The sequence below is a fragment of the Halyomorpha halys genome, unplaced genomic scaffold (genome assembly GCF_000696795.3).
Source record: "Halyomorpha halys isolate HHAL.00 unplaced genomic scaffold, Hhal_1.1 Scaffold1087.1, whole genome shotgun sequence".
Taxonomy (NCBI): Eukaryota; Metazoa; Arthropoda; class Insecta; order Hemiptera; family Pentatomidae; genus Halyomorpha; species Halyomorpha halys.
This window is the reverse complement of record NW_027115862.1, coordinates 68,439-85,496: the sequence shown is the minus strand read 5'-3', so window position 1 is coordinate 85,496 and position 17,058 is coordinate 68,439. Positions and strand designations below refer to the sequence as shown.

General features: G+C 32.0%; 3 protein-coding genes across 6 annotated transcripts in view; 1 reads left to right on the top strand and 2 right to left on the bottom strand.

Moving 5' to 3' along the window:
* Window positions 1-3,672: 3,672 nt before the first annotated feature.
* Window positions 3,673-7,576, top strand: LOC106688235 (uncharacterized). The gene is made up of 3 exons (XM_014432605.3): window positions 3,673-4,007; window positions 6,034-6,169; window positions 6,306-7,576. Exons 1-3 carry the CDS (start codon window positions 3,674-3,676, stop codon window positions 6,634-6,636), a joined length of 801 nt encoding a protein of 266 aa, XP_014288091.3. The 5' UTR covers window position 3,673; the 3' UTR covers window positions 6,637-7,576.
* A 2,328-nt stretch (window positions 7,577-9,904) lies between these two features.
* Window positions 9,905-13,706, bottom strand: LOC106688242 (thiamin pyrophosphokinase 1). 4 transcript variants are annotated; one of them, XM_014432614.3, is made up of 5 exons: window positions 13,202-13,706; window positions 12,181-12,284; window positions 11,318-11,553; window positions 10,527-10,773; window positions 9,905-10,208 (listed from the first exon to the last, which is right to left on the bottom strand). In XM_014432614.3, exons 2-5 carry the CDS (start codon window positions 12,239-12,241, stop codon window positions 10,087-10,089), a joined length of 666 nt encoding a protein of 221 aa, XP_014288100.1. In that variant the 5' UTR covers window positions 12,242-12,284; window positions 13,202-13,706; the 3' UTR covers window positions 9,905-10,086. The 4 variants fall into 4 exon arrangements, with proteins under 4 accessions (XP_014288100.1, XP_014288099.1, XP_014288098.1 ...); XM_014432613.3 differs by lacking the exon at window positions 13,202-13,706 and adding an exon at window positions 12,714-13,129; XM_014432612.3 differs by lacking the exons at window positions 12,181-12,284; window positions 13,202-13,706 and adding an exon at window positions 12,714-13,134 and having other exon boundaries at window positions 11,351-11,553.
* Window positions 13,707-16,385: 2,679 nt separating this feature from the next.
* The window catches only part of LOC106688241 (glutathione S-transferase), a 7,494-nt gene continuing 6,821 nt past the window's right edge, over window positions 16,386-17,058 (bottom strand). Inside the window, exon 5 of the mRNA XM_014432609.2 lies at window positions 16,386-16,656. Within this exon, the coding sequence (XP_014288095.1) occupies window positions 16,492-16,656 (165 nt within the window). The 3' untranslated portion in view covers window positions 16,386-16,491. The remainder of the gene's footprint in view (window positions 16,657-17,058) is intronic.

Genomic DNA, 17,058 nt, shown 5'->3' with positions numbered 1-17,058 from the left:
CATAATATTTCTTTTCACTTTGTTCTGCATTTCAGAAGCCCACTTTCTTGTCATATCTTTTATTCTTTTTTCTCTAAATTCTCACCCCTTATTTAATTATTTTTATATTTACTATCCTTCCTTTTTCTTTATCCTTTATCTTATCTTTTAATTTATATTCATGTGTTACCTTCTTAAGTGTACTTATATTAATTACTTCATTATTAATTTTCTATTATAGTTTACATTTCTCTGTATCCCCACTCATTTGGTATATTGTTTTTCTTAATCACTTACACATATTGTATCCCATTATTTTATACTTTATTTCTTCTTTGTTTTTCTATCTATGAGTTTTTTTTTAATTTTAATTTTTTTATAATTAATACAGATTTTGTAAATATCTCTTCTTCCCCTTTATTATGTATATTACTATTAATTGTTTACCTAATTTAAATTTTTTTTACAATGTTTACTTTAAAATTATTCTCGTTATTGTGGCGTGCTAAACTGCCATCCCCACTCCTTCCAATACTAACGGTTCACTCTGACTTTGACTCCCGTCAAAACAGGTATGAATTCTCTCTCATCTTTTGATTTTTCTTTTCTTTTTTCATCTCTTAATTTGTACTTTCTTTAATATTTCTTCTCTTATCTATCTGTTACTATTACCGATTTCATTTACTGTTTACGACCTTTAATATTTCTATTAAAATTTTACTTTTCATTGTATAGCCCTCTTATTTTCCACTTTTTTTTTTTTTAACTATGTCAAGTGTTTGTATCTTTTTTTAGCCCTGACGAAGCCCTGCAACGTGGGGCGAAACGTTGGCTCAATAAAAAGAGTATATCCATTTACTATTTGAGTTTTTTTTTTTACCGCACCCGGACCATATTCCATTCATTAATACACACGGTCAATCAACAATCTTCCAGTAAAAACAAAATGGTTTCGTCTGCGCTGATATTTCGAGCTAAATTGAAAGACTAACGATTCTAAAAGGCTAAACAATTTGCAATTTTATTTCTGATCCCTCTAAAAACAGATAATATACATGAATTAATGATGCACTATGTGAAGAGAACATAATTCAAAGTGAGTACTACTTTTTTCTACCTTGGGTACTTGAAGGTCTTAGTAAAATATTTATCTATGTATTGAGATGCTCGTTCTGTGGAAACTCTTACTATAATATCTGGAGGTGGGGGGGGGGGGCTCCGCGAGATTAATTGGAACTTTTTTTTTGGTCTCTCTAAAAAAAATAAAAATAAACATGGATTAACAAAATACAATAAGTAAATGAAACGTAACTCTAATTAAGTACAACCTTTTTCTACCGTTGGTACTTGAATTTTCTATCTCGTACCCTTCATTAAGAATAATAACTTTATTAGTTCATACAGATATAATACATGATATGTATTACATATACTTTAGTGTGTCTTATGTATATATATATATATATTCAATTTTACCGTTTTATATATACCATTACCAATATATAGATGACTTCCTCATTGTATTAAATTCTTACCATCGACGTCTTAATTTTACTGTAGAAATTGAAAATAATAACTGCCTTCCCTGACCTCCTCATCATAAATGCGGAGACAACACCATATCCACTCACTGGTACACCAAACCAACCTCCTCATCATAAATGCGGAGACAACACCATATCCACTCACTGCTACACCAAACCAACCTCCTCATCATAAATGCGGAGACAACACCATATCCACTCACTGGTACACCAAACCAACCTCCTCATCATAAATGCGGAGACAAGACCATATCCACTCACTGCTACACCAAACCAACCTACTCAGGCAGACTTCTAAATTAACATTCCCAGCATCCTGGCTCACTCTGACTTTGACTCCCGTCAAAACAGGTATGAATACTGCCTCATCATTTGATTTTATTCTTTTCTTTTTTTCATCTCTTAATTTGTACTTTCTTTAATATTTCTTCTCTTATTTTATCTCATCATTTGATTTTATTCTTTTCTTTTTTCATCTCTTAATTTGTACTTTCTTTAATATTTCTTCTCTTATTTTATCTCTTATCTATCTGTTAATATTACCGTTTTCATTTACTGTTTACGACCTTTAATTTTTGTTATTAAATTTTACTTTTCATTGAATAACCCTGTTATTTTCCACTTTTTTTTTTGTAACTATGTCAAGTGTTTGTATATTTTTTAGCCCTGACGAAGCCCTGCAACGTGGGGAGAAACGTTGGCTCAATAAAAATAGTATATCCATTTACTATATGAGTTTTACCGGAAAAAGATCCGTTGAAGCATCACAAAAAAAAAAATGCATGGATTGGGATTCCGATAAATTCTTATAACATAATTTACCTAATTGCACTATCCAGTTGAAATATTAATCAGAGGGAAAGAATGTTATATATGTATTAATAAACATAACGGAGGAGTTCTTAGAATTAACTAAATATATGGTCCATATAAGGAAATAATGAAAAACCAATAATGATTGCTAAAAAAAATAATTATTTATTAATTTAATTGAAGTAAAAAAACAAGATTTAGTTTGAAAATTAGTTACATGTGTTAAGCATCATTTTATCTTTACTATGGAAGAAAAATAAGTTGAGAGAAACTTTGATAGAAAGTTTCTGTTTATGAAAAGTATTACTACGTACAGAAACTAAATAGGAGAAATCACAACATTTCCAATATTTATTCTTCAATATTAATCATCTCATTTTCAATGAACTCGTTATAAAAAGATAAAGTATTTTTGAATGGAATATGGTCCGGGTGCGGTAAAAAAAAACTCAAATAGTATGATTATTTACTATTTGAGTTTTGTTTTACCGCACCCGGACCATATTCCATTCATCTATACACACGGTCAATCAATAATCTTCCAGTAAAGTATTTTTTTTTTTAGGTGAAGGTTAAATGTTTCGGGGAGTAGCATCAATGAATGTTCGATCTAATTTTATTATTGATTAAAAGTGAAAACAATAGGTAGGATATCGTTATCGTTTACTATTTAAGTATGATTATTTATACAAATAGACCGAATCAAAGTATTAGACATTGCCGGTAGGGCCAGAATTACAGTGTACTCTTGGCCACCATTACAAGTAAAATTAGTACGAGTCGGAATTGAACAAATCCCTGCTTTACTTAAATAGCGGTACAGTGTCAACAAATGTTTAATTGCTATTCGAGAACGAAACAATCTCAACGTGAATAATCAAAAACGGTAAATTTTTAGTCTTACCACGTAGAAAAAAGCTTAATACTTTTCGAAAACATCCAAAAACTGTAAAAATCGAAAGAAAAATCCTGAAAAAAAAAACAAGCAAGGTATGTCGAAACGTTGTTTTTGAATAAGAAGTTTCTTTGCTATTGAGTACGGCCCCATCTTCCTTAAATTATAAATGGCTAAATAATAATATTCCAACAAAATTAACAATGTTTTTGCTAAAGTATTTATACTTTATATGGAACATATTTAGCTATGAATTTATAAAGCTATTTGATAAGTCCATATCACAGAGAGCTATAAAAAAAGAACAAGGGTAACCATGAAGGACAAGAAGACTTGCCGCTAATTGTCAAAATAATTATAGAGGTAAATGCGATTATTATTATGAGATTGTTAAATTACATGTATACAGACATTAACTGGCAATTAATTTCGATTAACAAATATGACGCGACAATGTGAAAGATATTGCGGAGGTGATTGGACGGAGAGACGTGCGGTCGACGAGCGCATGCGCGGTAGGCAGCGACCGCACCCGCCCCGCCGCAGCGGCCCATTCCTGGCAGCGCCGCGGATCGACAAGATGCACCTCGAGAGAATGCACCATCACCATCACCATAGGGGTCCTGGATCCAGGCTCACCGAGTCCCAGGACGAAGCCTTGGTAACCGCCGTCGGGCAGTTCCCGGCCCTCTACGACCTCCGCCACGAGGACTACAAGAACCGCAAGGTCAGGACGGACCTTTGGGACAATATTGCGCTCTCTCTCGGCAGGGATGGTATGATCTATAACATTTTACAATATATTGTACTATAGAATGCTTCTTAAGAGAAATGTTACAGTAGTAGGTGAGCGCGTCATGCAGACCTCATTACGCAACGGTCGGGCGGCAGCAATGGCGCAACTTGTGCATATTACTCTTAAACCGCAGTTGTTCCTTAGATTAGCATATCTTTTTATTAGAAAAAAAATATATAAATTTGAGACAAAAGATATGAGAAATATTAAGCTCCTGTATTATTAGACTTAACACAAACATTCCCTGACGAGAACCGAAGATACTATTTGGTAGAATTTTTAATTAATTATAATGGTCATTGGGTAATATTTTCCAAAAGCTAACATTATTATTTAATTGTGAAAATAAGTTTATATTACTACCTAAATGTTACGCAATAGCCTTATTATAATTACGCAAAAGGTCTATAGAATGGCCCTGACCTCAAACGCCTGTTGTAAGATTACCTTCATAACACCAATGCATCTTGCAGCAAAATATTCCTTTACTGTAGACAATAGTAATTGAAAATTTTATTTTATGCTGTAATTTATAATTTTATAGGTAAAACCAAGTATCGTTACCAGGTAACCGTTAATCTGGCCGATGTCTGTTTATCAGTCTTGTCAGCCATTATGGCTGCCATGAAATTTTATAAAAAATAAACTTTCTCTTTTGGAACTGTTGTTTCTCTGGAACATAACCCAAGAAAAGGTGGTTCCCCAGAAAACAAACCCATTCTAGCCAATGGCATCATTCCGTTCTTACATCTCTCCTCACCATGTATATTTGAGGACAGATATTAAAGCAACTTAATTGAGCTTGTTGAACAATATCTAGTGAAAGTATAGCTTCGATAGTTCTGTTTGTTTTAAAAACTAGGCTATACCTCCGTCTTATTGTTTTATGTGTACCCCCGCTGCTTTGTTTAAATAGTGTATGTATGTATGTAAAATACAATGTATTTTGTATATTCTACAGACATCACCATAGACTGTAGTTCCTTTTTGACCTCTTGCTTTGGAACTGTTTATAAAGGGTACAGTAGAGAAAGAAACCCCTTTCTATGTTAATATCTTTTGAATACATTAATTTCAAAATAAAACCAAAAGGTTTAATATGAGAGACAACTATTGAAGGAATGGAGCAATATAATCTATACATATCAGGCTGGGTAACATATTTTGTTTGAAAATAAACTCTAAAACTAAAAATTATAATTTAAATGAATACCATTCATGCATAAAGATTAATAAGCGAGATCTTAAAATAAATGATTGGATAGTAATTCAATTGTAACTCATTTTCCAAAGATTTTTTAACAGTTTTGTGGTTGATGGCATCATTGGCATGTATTTTTTTTGCCACAATAATGAATACTAGAATTAGTAATTTCAAATTAAAGTTTTATCAATAGATTTGTGTTCAACATTAACAAGAGCTAACCTAAGGACATTTACTTTTTTTCTAGTTTTGGAGTTAAATTTTTCTTAAATAAAGTAGAAACCTGAAAATAGCAAAATTGAAAATTATACTTTGACAATAATCCATAAATAAATTTGTAACTTTCTAATTTATTAACTCAATTACAGGATACATTATTTGTCATGTTCATATTAAAATAAAAATTGTTAGTTATTTTTTTAACTAAATAATATAACTAATGGTTTTAATTTTTTTAAATCATTGATGAAACCACTAACTGGTTCATGTAAATGAAATCCAGGCTGTTGGATTAATTAATTAATATCACATGACCTAGGCGGGAACTGACAAAGACTTGTTGATTCATTATTGACAGATAAATTAAATAAGAATGTATATAAGAAGATATTTGCTATTATATTTTTCTGTAATAACATCTATTACATGAGAAGTATTTCTAGATTAATGTGAACTACTTACAACATCTAAATGAAGTAACAAGAATTTAAGGTGTAATTTATTAATCAAGTGTCTAATCCATTGCTTTTAGAATTATTACTTTCTTCAGAAATATTATGTTATTATTATCTAATAATTTCAGTTGAAACATGCAAGAAGAGGTGGAGAGACATAAAGGACAATTATTACAAAATAAAAAGGAAACAGAAGATGGGAAATTGTAAATGGCCACTTGTTGGAAAATTGGCATTTCTTGATTCTGTTGCTCCAGACAAGAAGTAAATCATGTTTTATAATTATGTAACTAGTATTAAGTAATTACTTCAATACTCTAGCAACTTTTTGTTTTTTACAAAATTAAAGCAGTGAAATTTAAAGTGATCCGAATTGACAAAATCTATTTTCGGTTTTCAGGATGGGCCATCGTTTTGAAAGGGGTGCATTTCAATTTTCATTCAGTAATAGCAGTCCTTTGACAGAAGGTGGAAATAAAAGGCAAGATATAGCAGAGAATCAAATTGTACATCCTTCTCCGAGCACTTCAAAATCTGATACGAGGCATCAGGATCCTCCAAAACAACAAGATGATGACGTAGATTTGTTTATGCAAAGCATTGCACTTCAAGTGAAGAAGTTACCACCTCAGCTGGTAGCTCGAGCAAAATTAAACATATTAACCACAGTTCATGATTTACAGTTTGAAACTTCAGTTAATGATCAAAATTTAGTAATTGATGATGTTTAAGAAACAATTTTTGTAAAAAATATCAGATCAGAAATTGGGTTGGTTCTTAAATTGGAGTTTAAGAGACCTGGGCCTTGTTCCATACTGAAGGCTAGTAGTATTAGTTCATATAGAGCTTAACCACTCATACTGAAGGCTAGTAGTATTAGTTCATATAGAGCTTAACCACTCATACTTTTTGTTTCATAAGGTGGACAACTATTGTTGCCAACGGACTCCAAATTCTAAAGGATGTTCCCTTTCTTTTTATAAGCCGGTTCTCCGTCATATAACCTTCAGATCAGAAGGAGTTTAGTTATAATAAAATTATTTTTAGTAAGTAAACCGTGTAGTGATGAAAAGTAATAACAGTTGAGGGGGGAGTTAGCCATAAGATTATAATATGGTTAGTTTAGTGAAGATTAATTTTGATGGTGGGACCTATTGCTGAGATGAGATGTAGATCTGACTGAGGTTCACCATTTTGTAGTTAGGAAGAAAAATTCGCTTTGCTCACCTGCGAGATTCCTGTATTGGAAGGGTCACCCCCACAAGGGTGTGAGCTGTCGTATTGTAGTGCCGGCCTCCGCACTGTGTGCCCCATAGCACCATGCTCTGGTATCTTATTTATAGCTGGAAAGCCCCCTTCAACTATCAGTGATATTGTAGTAGTTTAAAAGAACTAGTCAGAGAAATTGAATCAAGTAAAAACTACAAGACTGATACCATTAGTTTGTACTTTATTGTGGAACAGGGCCCAAGTATTTTGTAAGTATCGTATCAAGTATGATTGATATGGAACACCTTATCAAGTATTTACATAATATTTATGTTTATACATTAGATGCTTGAAAATTGTGTGTTTTGTATATAATTTTATTTTTAAATTACATTTCATATATGTATAATGCTCATTAAATAATAAGAAGCTAATATCATAACTTCTTTTTCTGATATTTGGTTGGAGGGAATTAACAATTGATAATAAATTTAAAATATTTGTAATAAGTTTCAGTTATTGTTAAAAACACTGTTGTGCATTACATATCTTTTTATAAAATAAATTATTCAATAATTATAAATAAACATTATTTTAAATATTTCATCTCATTTCTTATCTTATGTTGGTTATCATCCTCTCATAATACAATTTATCTTCATCAGGCAGACACAATTTTGTCCATCGGCCAAAAAGAAATATATTTGATAAAACCCATTCCCATAATACATAAACCAAAAGTCTTATTGGACAATACAGGGGCAGGAAGAAGTGGCACCCACCTGTCAGTATTGACTTTTATATTTTGTAAGGCACATTTTTTAGCCATCCTATGGATGAACAAGAACGAGAAATCTCGACCACTTTAGCTAGAGTTGGTCAATAAGCTGAAGGACAACTCGCTATTCCTACCGAAGTAGGAGGGAGTACATCACGGCATCAGGCAGGACCCAACATCAATATTAGATTAGAGGTAGATTGTTATATATTGATAAGAAAATGTAACATAAGTGATACCCAAATGTAAAAACAAAATGTTATATTGACGTTCAGACACTTGTAGTCAACTTACATTTTAACAAATTGTTTGGATTTCAACCTTGTTAAAATAATTAATAAGTGCGTCATGGGAAATAATAAACATTTTTTTGGGACCATATTACCTCATTTTTGCTAAATAGTCTGCTCGATGGACTTTATTTATGAACTTCCACATGTTGAACCAATAATAGGTCTCTAGATTTTTCCTGAACCTCCATTTTCCATTTATTAAGTTGTAAATTCTCTATATAACAATTTATTATATATGTTATATCTGGTTATAAATTCTCTATAATATTTGCATTTCAGTATGAAGGAAATTCTGTTTCATGACATAACTAGTCCTATGCCTCGGATATATAGGTCAAAACTGTAGAAAATGAATGTTTTGTAGAGGATGATTTTACTATGCTCGATTACTAAAAATACTCTTGCTTATTTCCACATCCACCTATCACAGGTTATTTCTTAATCTAGACTTACAAATTCTGAGGATCCAAAATCTACCCTGATGCCATCCCAGGCATATTATTATTATTTTATAGGCACAACAGATCATGGAGGCCTAAGTCCTCGCGTGATGTATTTACCAATATTAGGAGGTAATATTCCCAGTATTAGGAAATACATTGCGCGTTTCTTGACGTGGTTTTTTTCGCAGGGTGGGTTCGTCACTCCCACACCTATTTTTTGTGAGTGCCACCCATTGGCTAAGGGTCTCACAAATGCCCGGGGGGAAGTTGTCAGTGAGTTTTGCATTTTTTTGTGCTTGAAAAAAGCCTGGGTGGGACCGGGATTTGATCCGACAACCTGTGGATTGGTAGACTGGCACATTATAACGCTGCTACTGCTGCCCCCTTATATATACCTTCCTTAAATATATAGTTTCAGTTCTGTACAACTTTTTGCTTTTCATCTTAGCTGACAACATGCACACAGACTATTTTTTGCAACTTGGGTAACCCCTTCCCCCCCAAAAAAGAAAGTAAATGGACAGAGGGAACCTTATGATGTTATCAGTAACCTAAAAAGTTACTAAAATTGTTTATTTTTTTTTTTTTACATAAATATAGGTATTAAGGCAAGTAAAATCATGAAAATGAGATAGTTGTTTTTCTTAAAACGTTAATACGATATTAGTCTATTTGCAGAAATGGTTACCAAGGAACAAGAATTTAATAATATGAGCATAATTTTATATTAACATTTTGGGGTTATTGTTAATATTTTACAATATAATATACTTTATTTCCTATAATATTTGGACAAGAGAATTAAAGAATAAACTACATGGAATTGCAGGTCATGTAGTTTATTCTAATTTATTACTTTTCAATACAGCTGTAGAAATAGCATATAAGTAATCAAAGGTTGTGGTAACCTAAAACGGAATATTTCAAAGAAAAATACTAAAAAATATAATTAAGTAACTAGAAAAAAATTGTTCAGGGACTAAAAATTGAACAATTACAAAATTGTTGCACTAACTAGATTAAATCCAATAGTTCATGAATTTAATTACACTTAAATTCAGTTTTATAGCATTGATAGATGGAGAAAAAAATATATAGCAAAAGAGAATGCGTCAAAGTGATAAAATGATTTCATCCATGCACTGCGTCACTAAAAGACCTACAATTCTTTCATTTATGATTGTTTCTCTCATATGCTTAAGTTTCTTTTAAATTATTTTCATTTTGAAATTAAAATTTTTCCTTTAATTCAAATTTAAACAAAAACAAAACAAAATTATGTTTAGTACTCCTTTTAATTGCATGAATAAATGACAAAAATAAAATAACATTGTGTTCCTGGTTGAATCTCAACCACTGTGCAATTCTAGTATTATTAAACTTACAACAAGTATAAAATATCTCAAATTTCCAACTACCATTTTAACTAATTCTAAATGTTTATCAAAATATGGAAATCTAGTATTTTTCGCAACCCATCGTCCAAATTATGTTTGCATCAGTGTCTATCTCAACAACTGGGCTCCCATCATATGTATTAGATGAACTAAGAAGACCACCAAATTTAATAGTGTTACTATCTGAAAAATATAATTACAAAAATTAAGTTAAATCAGTAATTTCACTGATTTGAATTAGTTGGACGAATAGATATAATTACAGCACATGGCCTAAGTTTATGGTATATTTTAAAGAGTATGCACTTTTGTGTCAAAATGAAATAAACTTCAATAAAGTTTAGATAATTGGATACTTTACTTTTCTAAATTTAACAATAAAACAGGAAGTGGCAAGGGGTACAGATTACATTTATCAGATTTTTTGGCAACCACATTTTTGATAAAAATCATAGAATAAAAATATTTTATACTTAACTTATGACATAGCTCATTACTCACTTAAGTTCCATTTAAGTCCTTTGGAGGTAACTTTTGCTTCAGAAAATGGAAGTACACCGCAATATACTTTTTGACTACGTAAGTAATCAGGAATATGGATCCTATGGTAACCTGGGTGTAATAACCAAGTAATTGCTGACTGAGATAGTATAAAACCATCCAACTGCACACGGGCCAGCGTATTTATGTTTGAAAAGATCTGATCAAGCCGACCTGAATGTTCCGAAATAGCAACAAAACAATCAAGCTGTAAAAAGAAAATAAATTTAAAAAACTGACTCAAACAAAGTGATAGCTAAAGGCAGACTTTTCTTCCATAAAAAGCTGTGACAAGTGCAATGAAATGCCCATAATATTTATTAACTTATCTAATTTGTATGCACTAATCATCAACAACGTGACAATTCTAACTAATTTCTTTATTTTATTAATAATCTTTATTTAATTGTTTCCCATCTATTCATAATTGAGGACAAGAAGTATGAACATAAACAACACAGATCACAGACCATACTATGTTTTTCTATGACTAATGTGAATCGCCCTCCTCCCTTCATCATCATCTTGATTACATGCACAATATAAAAAATTTCTTAGTGCAATTCATGGTTGAAAAATATTATATAATATTATGTGCTCTCTCATGCAAAAAAAAAAAAAAACATTTCATGTTTAATATCTACTGAGAATTTAGAATAGTGTTAGATTTTGGATTAATGATTAGAATAGAAGCTCATAAGCAACAAGCACATACATGTTAATATGAACTATTCAAACAGAAAAATACAAACTTTATGGGGACATGTTTTCAATAAAACATCTACCGCTTTATCAAAATCAGTAAAATCTTGATCAGGAGTATTTTTAACAGTAATTTCATCTTGATTTTGACAAAACTCGAGTGTTTTCGGTTTTATTGAATCAAAATCTCCAGTCACGTAATTGGGTAATGAAAGAGGCAATGAATGCTGGTTGACAAATTCAAACCATCTGTCAGTTCCCCCATCAATAGTAATGCGCCAACAAGCTAGAAAAAATACCAAATTAATTAACACGGGAAGTGATAAAATAAAAAGTTTATATAGGATGTACAATACATACAAATATACGTACAATACAAATGTACAATACATACATGTTCACTCCCCATAATCTCTACAATTTTTTTTTATTTTCAATTTGAAAACAAGACTATAGAACAAAATCGTTTTATAATTGGAATATCCTCGACAAGCAGATGAGACTAAAATGGCTGTCATGATGATGAAGCCTCAATTAAGATGATGCGTTCCTAATGGGAATTGAATAATGAAACAATACTGTTTTTTAAAGTTTTTAGATTTTCTAGACCATTAATAAGCAGATTGTCAACAACCTAAATAAATTGTTTTTCTTAGTTAGGTGCACTGGAAAAGAAATGGAGATTGGAAAATCAACATGTTCCATACATGCCAATGTTGCTAGATAGCAAAGATCAAATAAAAATTCCAAAACTTTTAGAGATTAGGGATGTGAACCTGTATACTGTGACACCCTATATATTTATAAGGGTCTCACTAAAAGGTGACTTAAAAAACAAAATTTTTATTTCTAGCTGATATTGTGCCTTTAGCCACAATGGTTACAAGATAATACATGAAACAATATACCTTACACTTCAGAAAGAAATGATCAATATACAGGGTCCTGAGATGATCTAGAGAAAACAAATTCATTCAGCATTCCCTTTTATCCTGGATACATTGCTCTTAGAAAATCCTACAAAACATTTACAATTAGTAAGGTTGGACTGAAATGTTATCTTTAAATACAAAACAAAAACTTTATGTTATATTATAAGTCACTTTGACTGAGACCCTCATAAATTTATATTCCTTATCGGTACAATCTACTACCTATCACTCCGAATTAAAAGCATTGTCCTTTCCTTGCAGCAATAAGATATAAAGAATAAATATTTTTGCAATGACCTTTTTCATTATTAAAAATTTATCATTTATATAAGAAATTTGGTTGGTAAAAAGTAACAGTTTACATATTTCCAGGATTAAAGGATTAAGAAACAATGCAAAGGAATAAAAATGAATTAATAATCATTATCTTTATTTTCATTCGTGTTTTTCTATTTTCATCACAAATATGAATTTATATCAAAACATCCAAATCATCATAAAAAAAATATCTTACCCTCATTCCACAATTTAATCATTTTTTCTGGCGAAATTGTAATTGGCCTATTCAAAATCAAAATTCCATAGCTCTTAAACTTGAGTTCATGATCATCTCGACCACCAAAAATTTTCCATTCCCTTTCTTCTCTTCCACCCATAACAATGTCAAAATTATAGCAGAGAATTCTCAGCAGAGGTTTAATATATAATGTACAAGGCAAAACATACAATTTTTGAGTGGAAATATATTTGGATGGATGTAGCATAAAATTATAAAACTTATAAGATCAATTTCGATGGATCGGTCAGCTATGTTTCAACTGCCAATATTATCTTACTTAAAATAAAATATGTTTTGGAACTTGCTAGTTGTAGTTCACTGATAATATAACCTTCCCTTTGATAACAGCTTGGTTCCAACGCCAAAAAGGTCTAACACTTATTGTTTTATTAAATATTAACATGGAATCCCTATAATTACCAATAGATGTGATAATACCATACCTCTGGTTGCAAGTTTAACTCTTAAAATGTTATATAATTATAAAAGATAGGTTGTTTTTTTTAAAATGATTATTATAGAACAGTAAAGGTTCGGATTGTGCCTCTCGTTCAGAGTGGGGGGGGAGGAGGGGGTTGAGCCCAAAGGAAATATCATGGGGCACTATTCTATTAAGGTTCGTGAGTGCGATCAAAAATTTTCCTAAAAGGGGTTGTTTAATTTTTTACGGTTTATGGGATGGATCCACATTGCTCACGTGGTTAAGGCGCAGGTCTTTGCCACCGAGGAACTTTGGCGGTGCTAGTTCCGGCCTGGGATGTTGACTTTTTTCATTTCTGTGGCGGTTACCTCTAGATAACCAACTGAAATACTTAACTGTTGGTTCGGATACTTATTTTGTTGGAACTCAACTTTAATAACTGGAAGTGAGGGGAGTAAGGTTTTTCAACATTCCCATCCGAGTAATAATATCTGTTTTTTCTTTTATACTGTCGTCTGACAGTGGGTATATAAAGTAATAATGTGTGTTGTCAGTTTTTACCCGGTTGCTGGCAAAGCCAAAAGGAGACTACTGTGCTAAGAGCTACGTGATCGTCTGTTGACTGAAGATCATCTCTATTAAAGGGGAAGTGAAGCCAAACCACGCCCTTGGAACTCTTACCTTGAAGTTAATTAAACAGTTAGTTGAACGATTTACGTTGAGGTTAATAGGAATGTCCGTCAATACAGTGCTATGATCAAATATTTGAACTCTAAAAGTACTTATTTATCTAGAGACGAGAGATTTATTTTGTAAATATTCCATTTCCTGAATTAAAAGACGTCAATCTGTCGACACACAATAGCTACCTGCGGTTTGTAGAACTAAAAAAGTACCTATTTGAGGAAGTTAATTTATATTTTAAGTAATACTAGACCACCTCTTCAATCATAACTTGAGTCTACGGGCCTGAGGTCGGTAGCACTGCTGCCGATTCACTCCATAAAAAAATACTCGCGTAGCGCTTTGAGAATACCCGTCTTATCCGACAAATACCCGCCACTTTACCCGCTCTTGGAGAATCGTTATAACTGTAGCTGTATGATACTTAAAGGCAGGGTTTTTCTGTCGTTCTAGCTCTGACGGGATAGTTGATAGTACAAATGTTATAATGAAGCAACTGTCACATTAACTATCTCGAGTATATGCCTTGACAGTGAACACTTGTAGTGTCAGTTTTTGCGACCAAAGTCGTAGCCACTATCATGGTGTAACTGATTGATAGTTACAGTAAACATGACAGTTTACTGTCCTAGCAGTATTGACGAACTGGGTCTGACGAGTTAATGATAGTACAAGTAATGTCAGTGGACTAACAGTCGTGTTGACTGCTGCGTTTAACTGTTCTACGTAAACCTCTTTACAGCCAACTGTAGAAACATATTAACCCTATTGCTTTTGTTTTGATTATTTCTGATCTTCAAATTAATTCTATTCACCTTATCAACAGTTATGGTGTTGGACGGCAACTCGAAGAAATACGAAACGTGTTAAGTATAAATCGTTGGCGTAGTAAGTGCCTAATTATAAACACCAACGATAGATTTAACAATTTTATAAATTTTAAATTGTAAAAATATTGTTAAACATTAACAATATTTTTGCAGCTAGACCAGGAATGAAATCAGAATGGACCTTTATACAGAAATCTGCCTATGGCCCCAAATACCAATACACTACGGGACCCCAAAAATGATAACTCGCCAGTAATAGAAAAATTCTCTAATGATTATCTAAAAAAACTAATTAAAGGACTAGTGGGGCACTGCACTAACACAGAGCTATATTTAAAGTAAATCCATTTTACCCGACAATTGCCCGCTAAGGTGAAACATACCCGCAAATCGGCAACTTTTTAAAAATCTCCATTTCGGGACTCAAGTGTTGTTATAGTGTTTATTTGTGGACTTGCGATTTCTTTTTTAAATAATGCTTCTTGGATCAAATGACGTTAGTTTGCTGGATAATCATCGCTAATTTTTAAAACCGGCAGTTTAAAATTAAAAAAAGTACTGGATCATCTGATACCATCTGTTAATACCAAACGATTCAGAACTAATGATTTATTTAATATTAATGCAATATAGATTAAAAATATTACTTTTAATATTGTCTTCTGTCAAAAAACAATAATTGACATGGGCTCGCTGATTAACTGTTACTCGCAAACCGTTTAGAGGTCTTAACTTTTTCTCTCTCCTGAACCAAGTTTTAGTGATGTTTAAAGTTTCCCGTACCTACAGCCTCTTTAATTGAGTAACAGCGTTTAAAACTTGCATATGATATGTGATGGTTTTACTAAAGTGACTTTTTTGAAATATGAACTTTCTTCTTTTTTCTTCTTCCAGAAGAATATGGTTGAATGATTAGGTTGTATATTTTAGATATTTTTCAAGGGTTGCTAAATCTAGAATGGCTTCCTAAGTAAATACTAAACTTAAAAAATAAAATTTGAAAACAAATTATAAAATGCTCCAAATATTGGAAAGAAATTCAGCAGATCAATTCATTTTGAAATTGTATTCAATTTCATCCCATAAGCATTAGGTAATAATACAATTGAGTTATTTTTGATCTGTTTTACAAACAAAAATGGGGGAGAAATACGACCTCAGTAACAGAGACAGTGGAGGGATCCTTCCCCGCCGGATCCACCCCCGCTACGGAAGCGACGGCCCTATATCACTTTTGAAATATTATATTAAAACGGGAAGAGGAAACTCTAAGATAGTTAAATCGGGCAATATTTAAAAAGCTCCTGAAATTGAAAAACGGTATGAAACTCTCCACTTCCGACCTCCATTGTAGTCTTACTTATCTGACTTTTCAAACAGACAATTATAGCGAGTAGGTTGGTCGATGTAAGACATGTCACAATCTCAAAAGATGAGATCATAACACAAAAAAAAGGCAATCATTCCTCGCCGGACCCACCTCGCTAGGACCCCCTGGGAGCGAGGTCCTATATCACTTTTAAAATATTAGCTAGAAATGGGAAGTGGAAACTTTAAGATAGTTAATTCCAGCAATATTTTTAAAAGCGCCTGAAATTGAAAAACGGCATGCCGATTTTCGGGATGAGCTGTAATCTTAACACAAATTTATTTATTTTTTTTTTATTAAATTCAATTAACTGGAAATAATAATGACATTTCTGCAATGAATTTATTTTTTATTTCGAATAGGTAAAACAAAGGAAAACAGAACGTTATGTTGAAATGGGTATTATGATGTAAATACAGAAATATTTTGTTAAAGAGGTTTGCTATGTGCATCGTTCCATTTCTTAATTTGAGGCAATGAGAGAACAGTGTCGTTTAAGCGCTTCAAATTTTCATGTTTTCCGATGATGTCATATCCTGTCATAGCCTTGAGTCCTCCCGTAAGAGCCACTAAAAACACATCTCCCCAGGACAGCTGTGAACAAAAAGGATCAAAATTATTAAAATCTATCAGCTGATATTACACTCAAACAAAAGCAATTAATCACATTATTTTCTTTTTTCATTATTCAATATTTACAACTTTTTGTGATAAAAATTAAAGTGATTATTACGTCCAGTATTCTTAGTAAATGTACCTCTATGGTAAGGGGATAAATATAGATTGACATTAAGTATAGCCATAACCTTTGCTCATTTTAGCCAGCGTTATAATTTAGTATTTCAAATACTACTTAACTGGTAAGTAAATGTCTAGATAGTAAGATAATACAGGCCACTTAACTAGGGTACAGAGGAGGGTGAGGTAGGCAACTATTTTGTGGAATCATTTTTTTCGTTATTACATCTTTAAGATCGTAATACTCCTTAACCATCC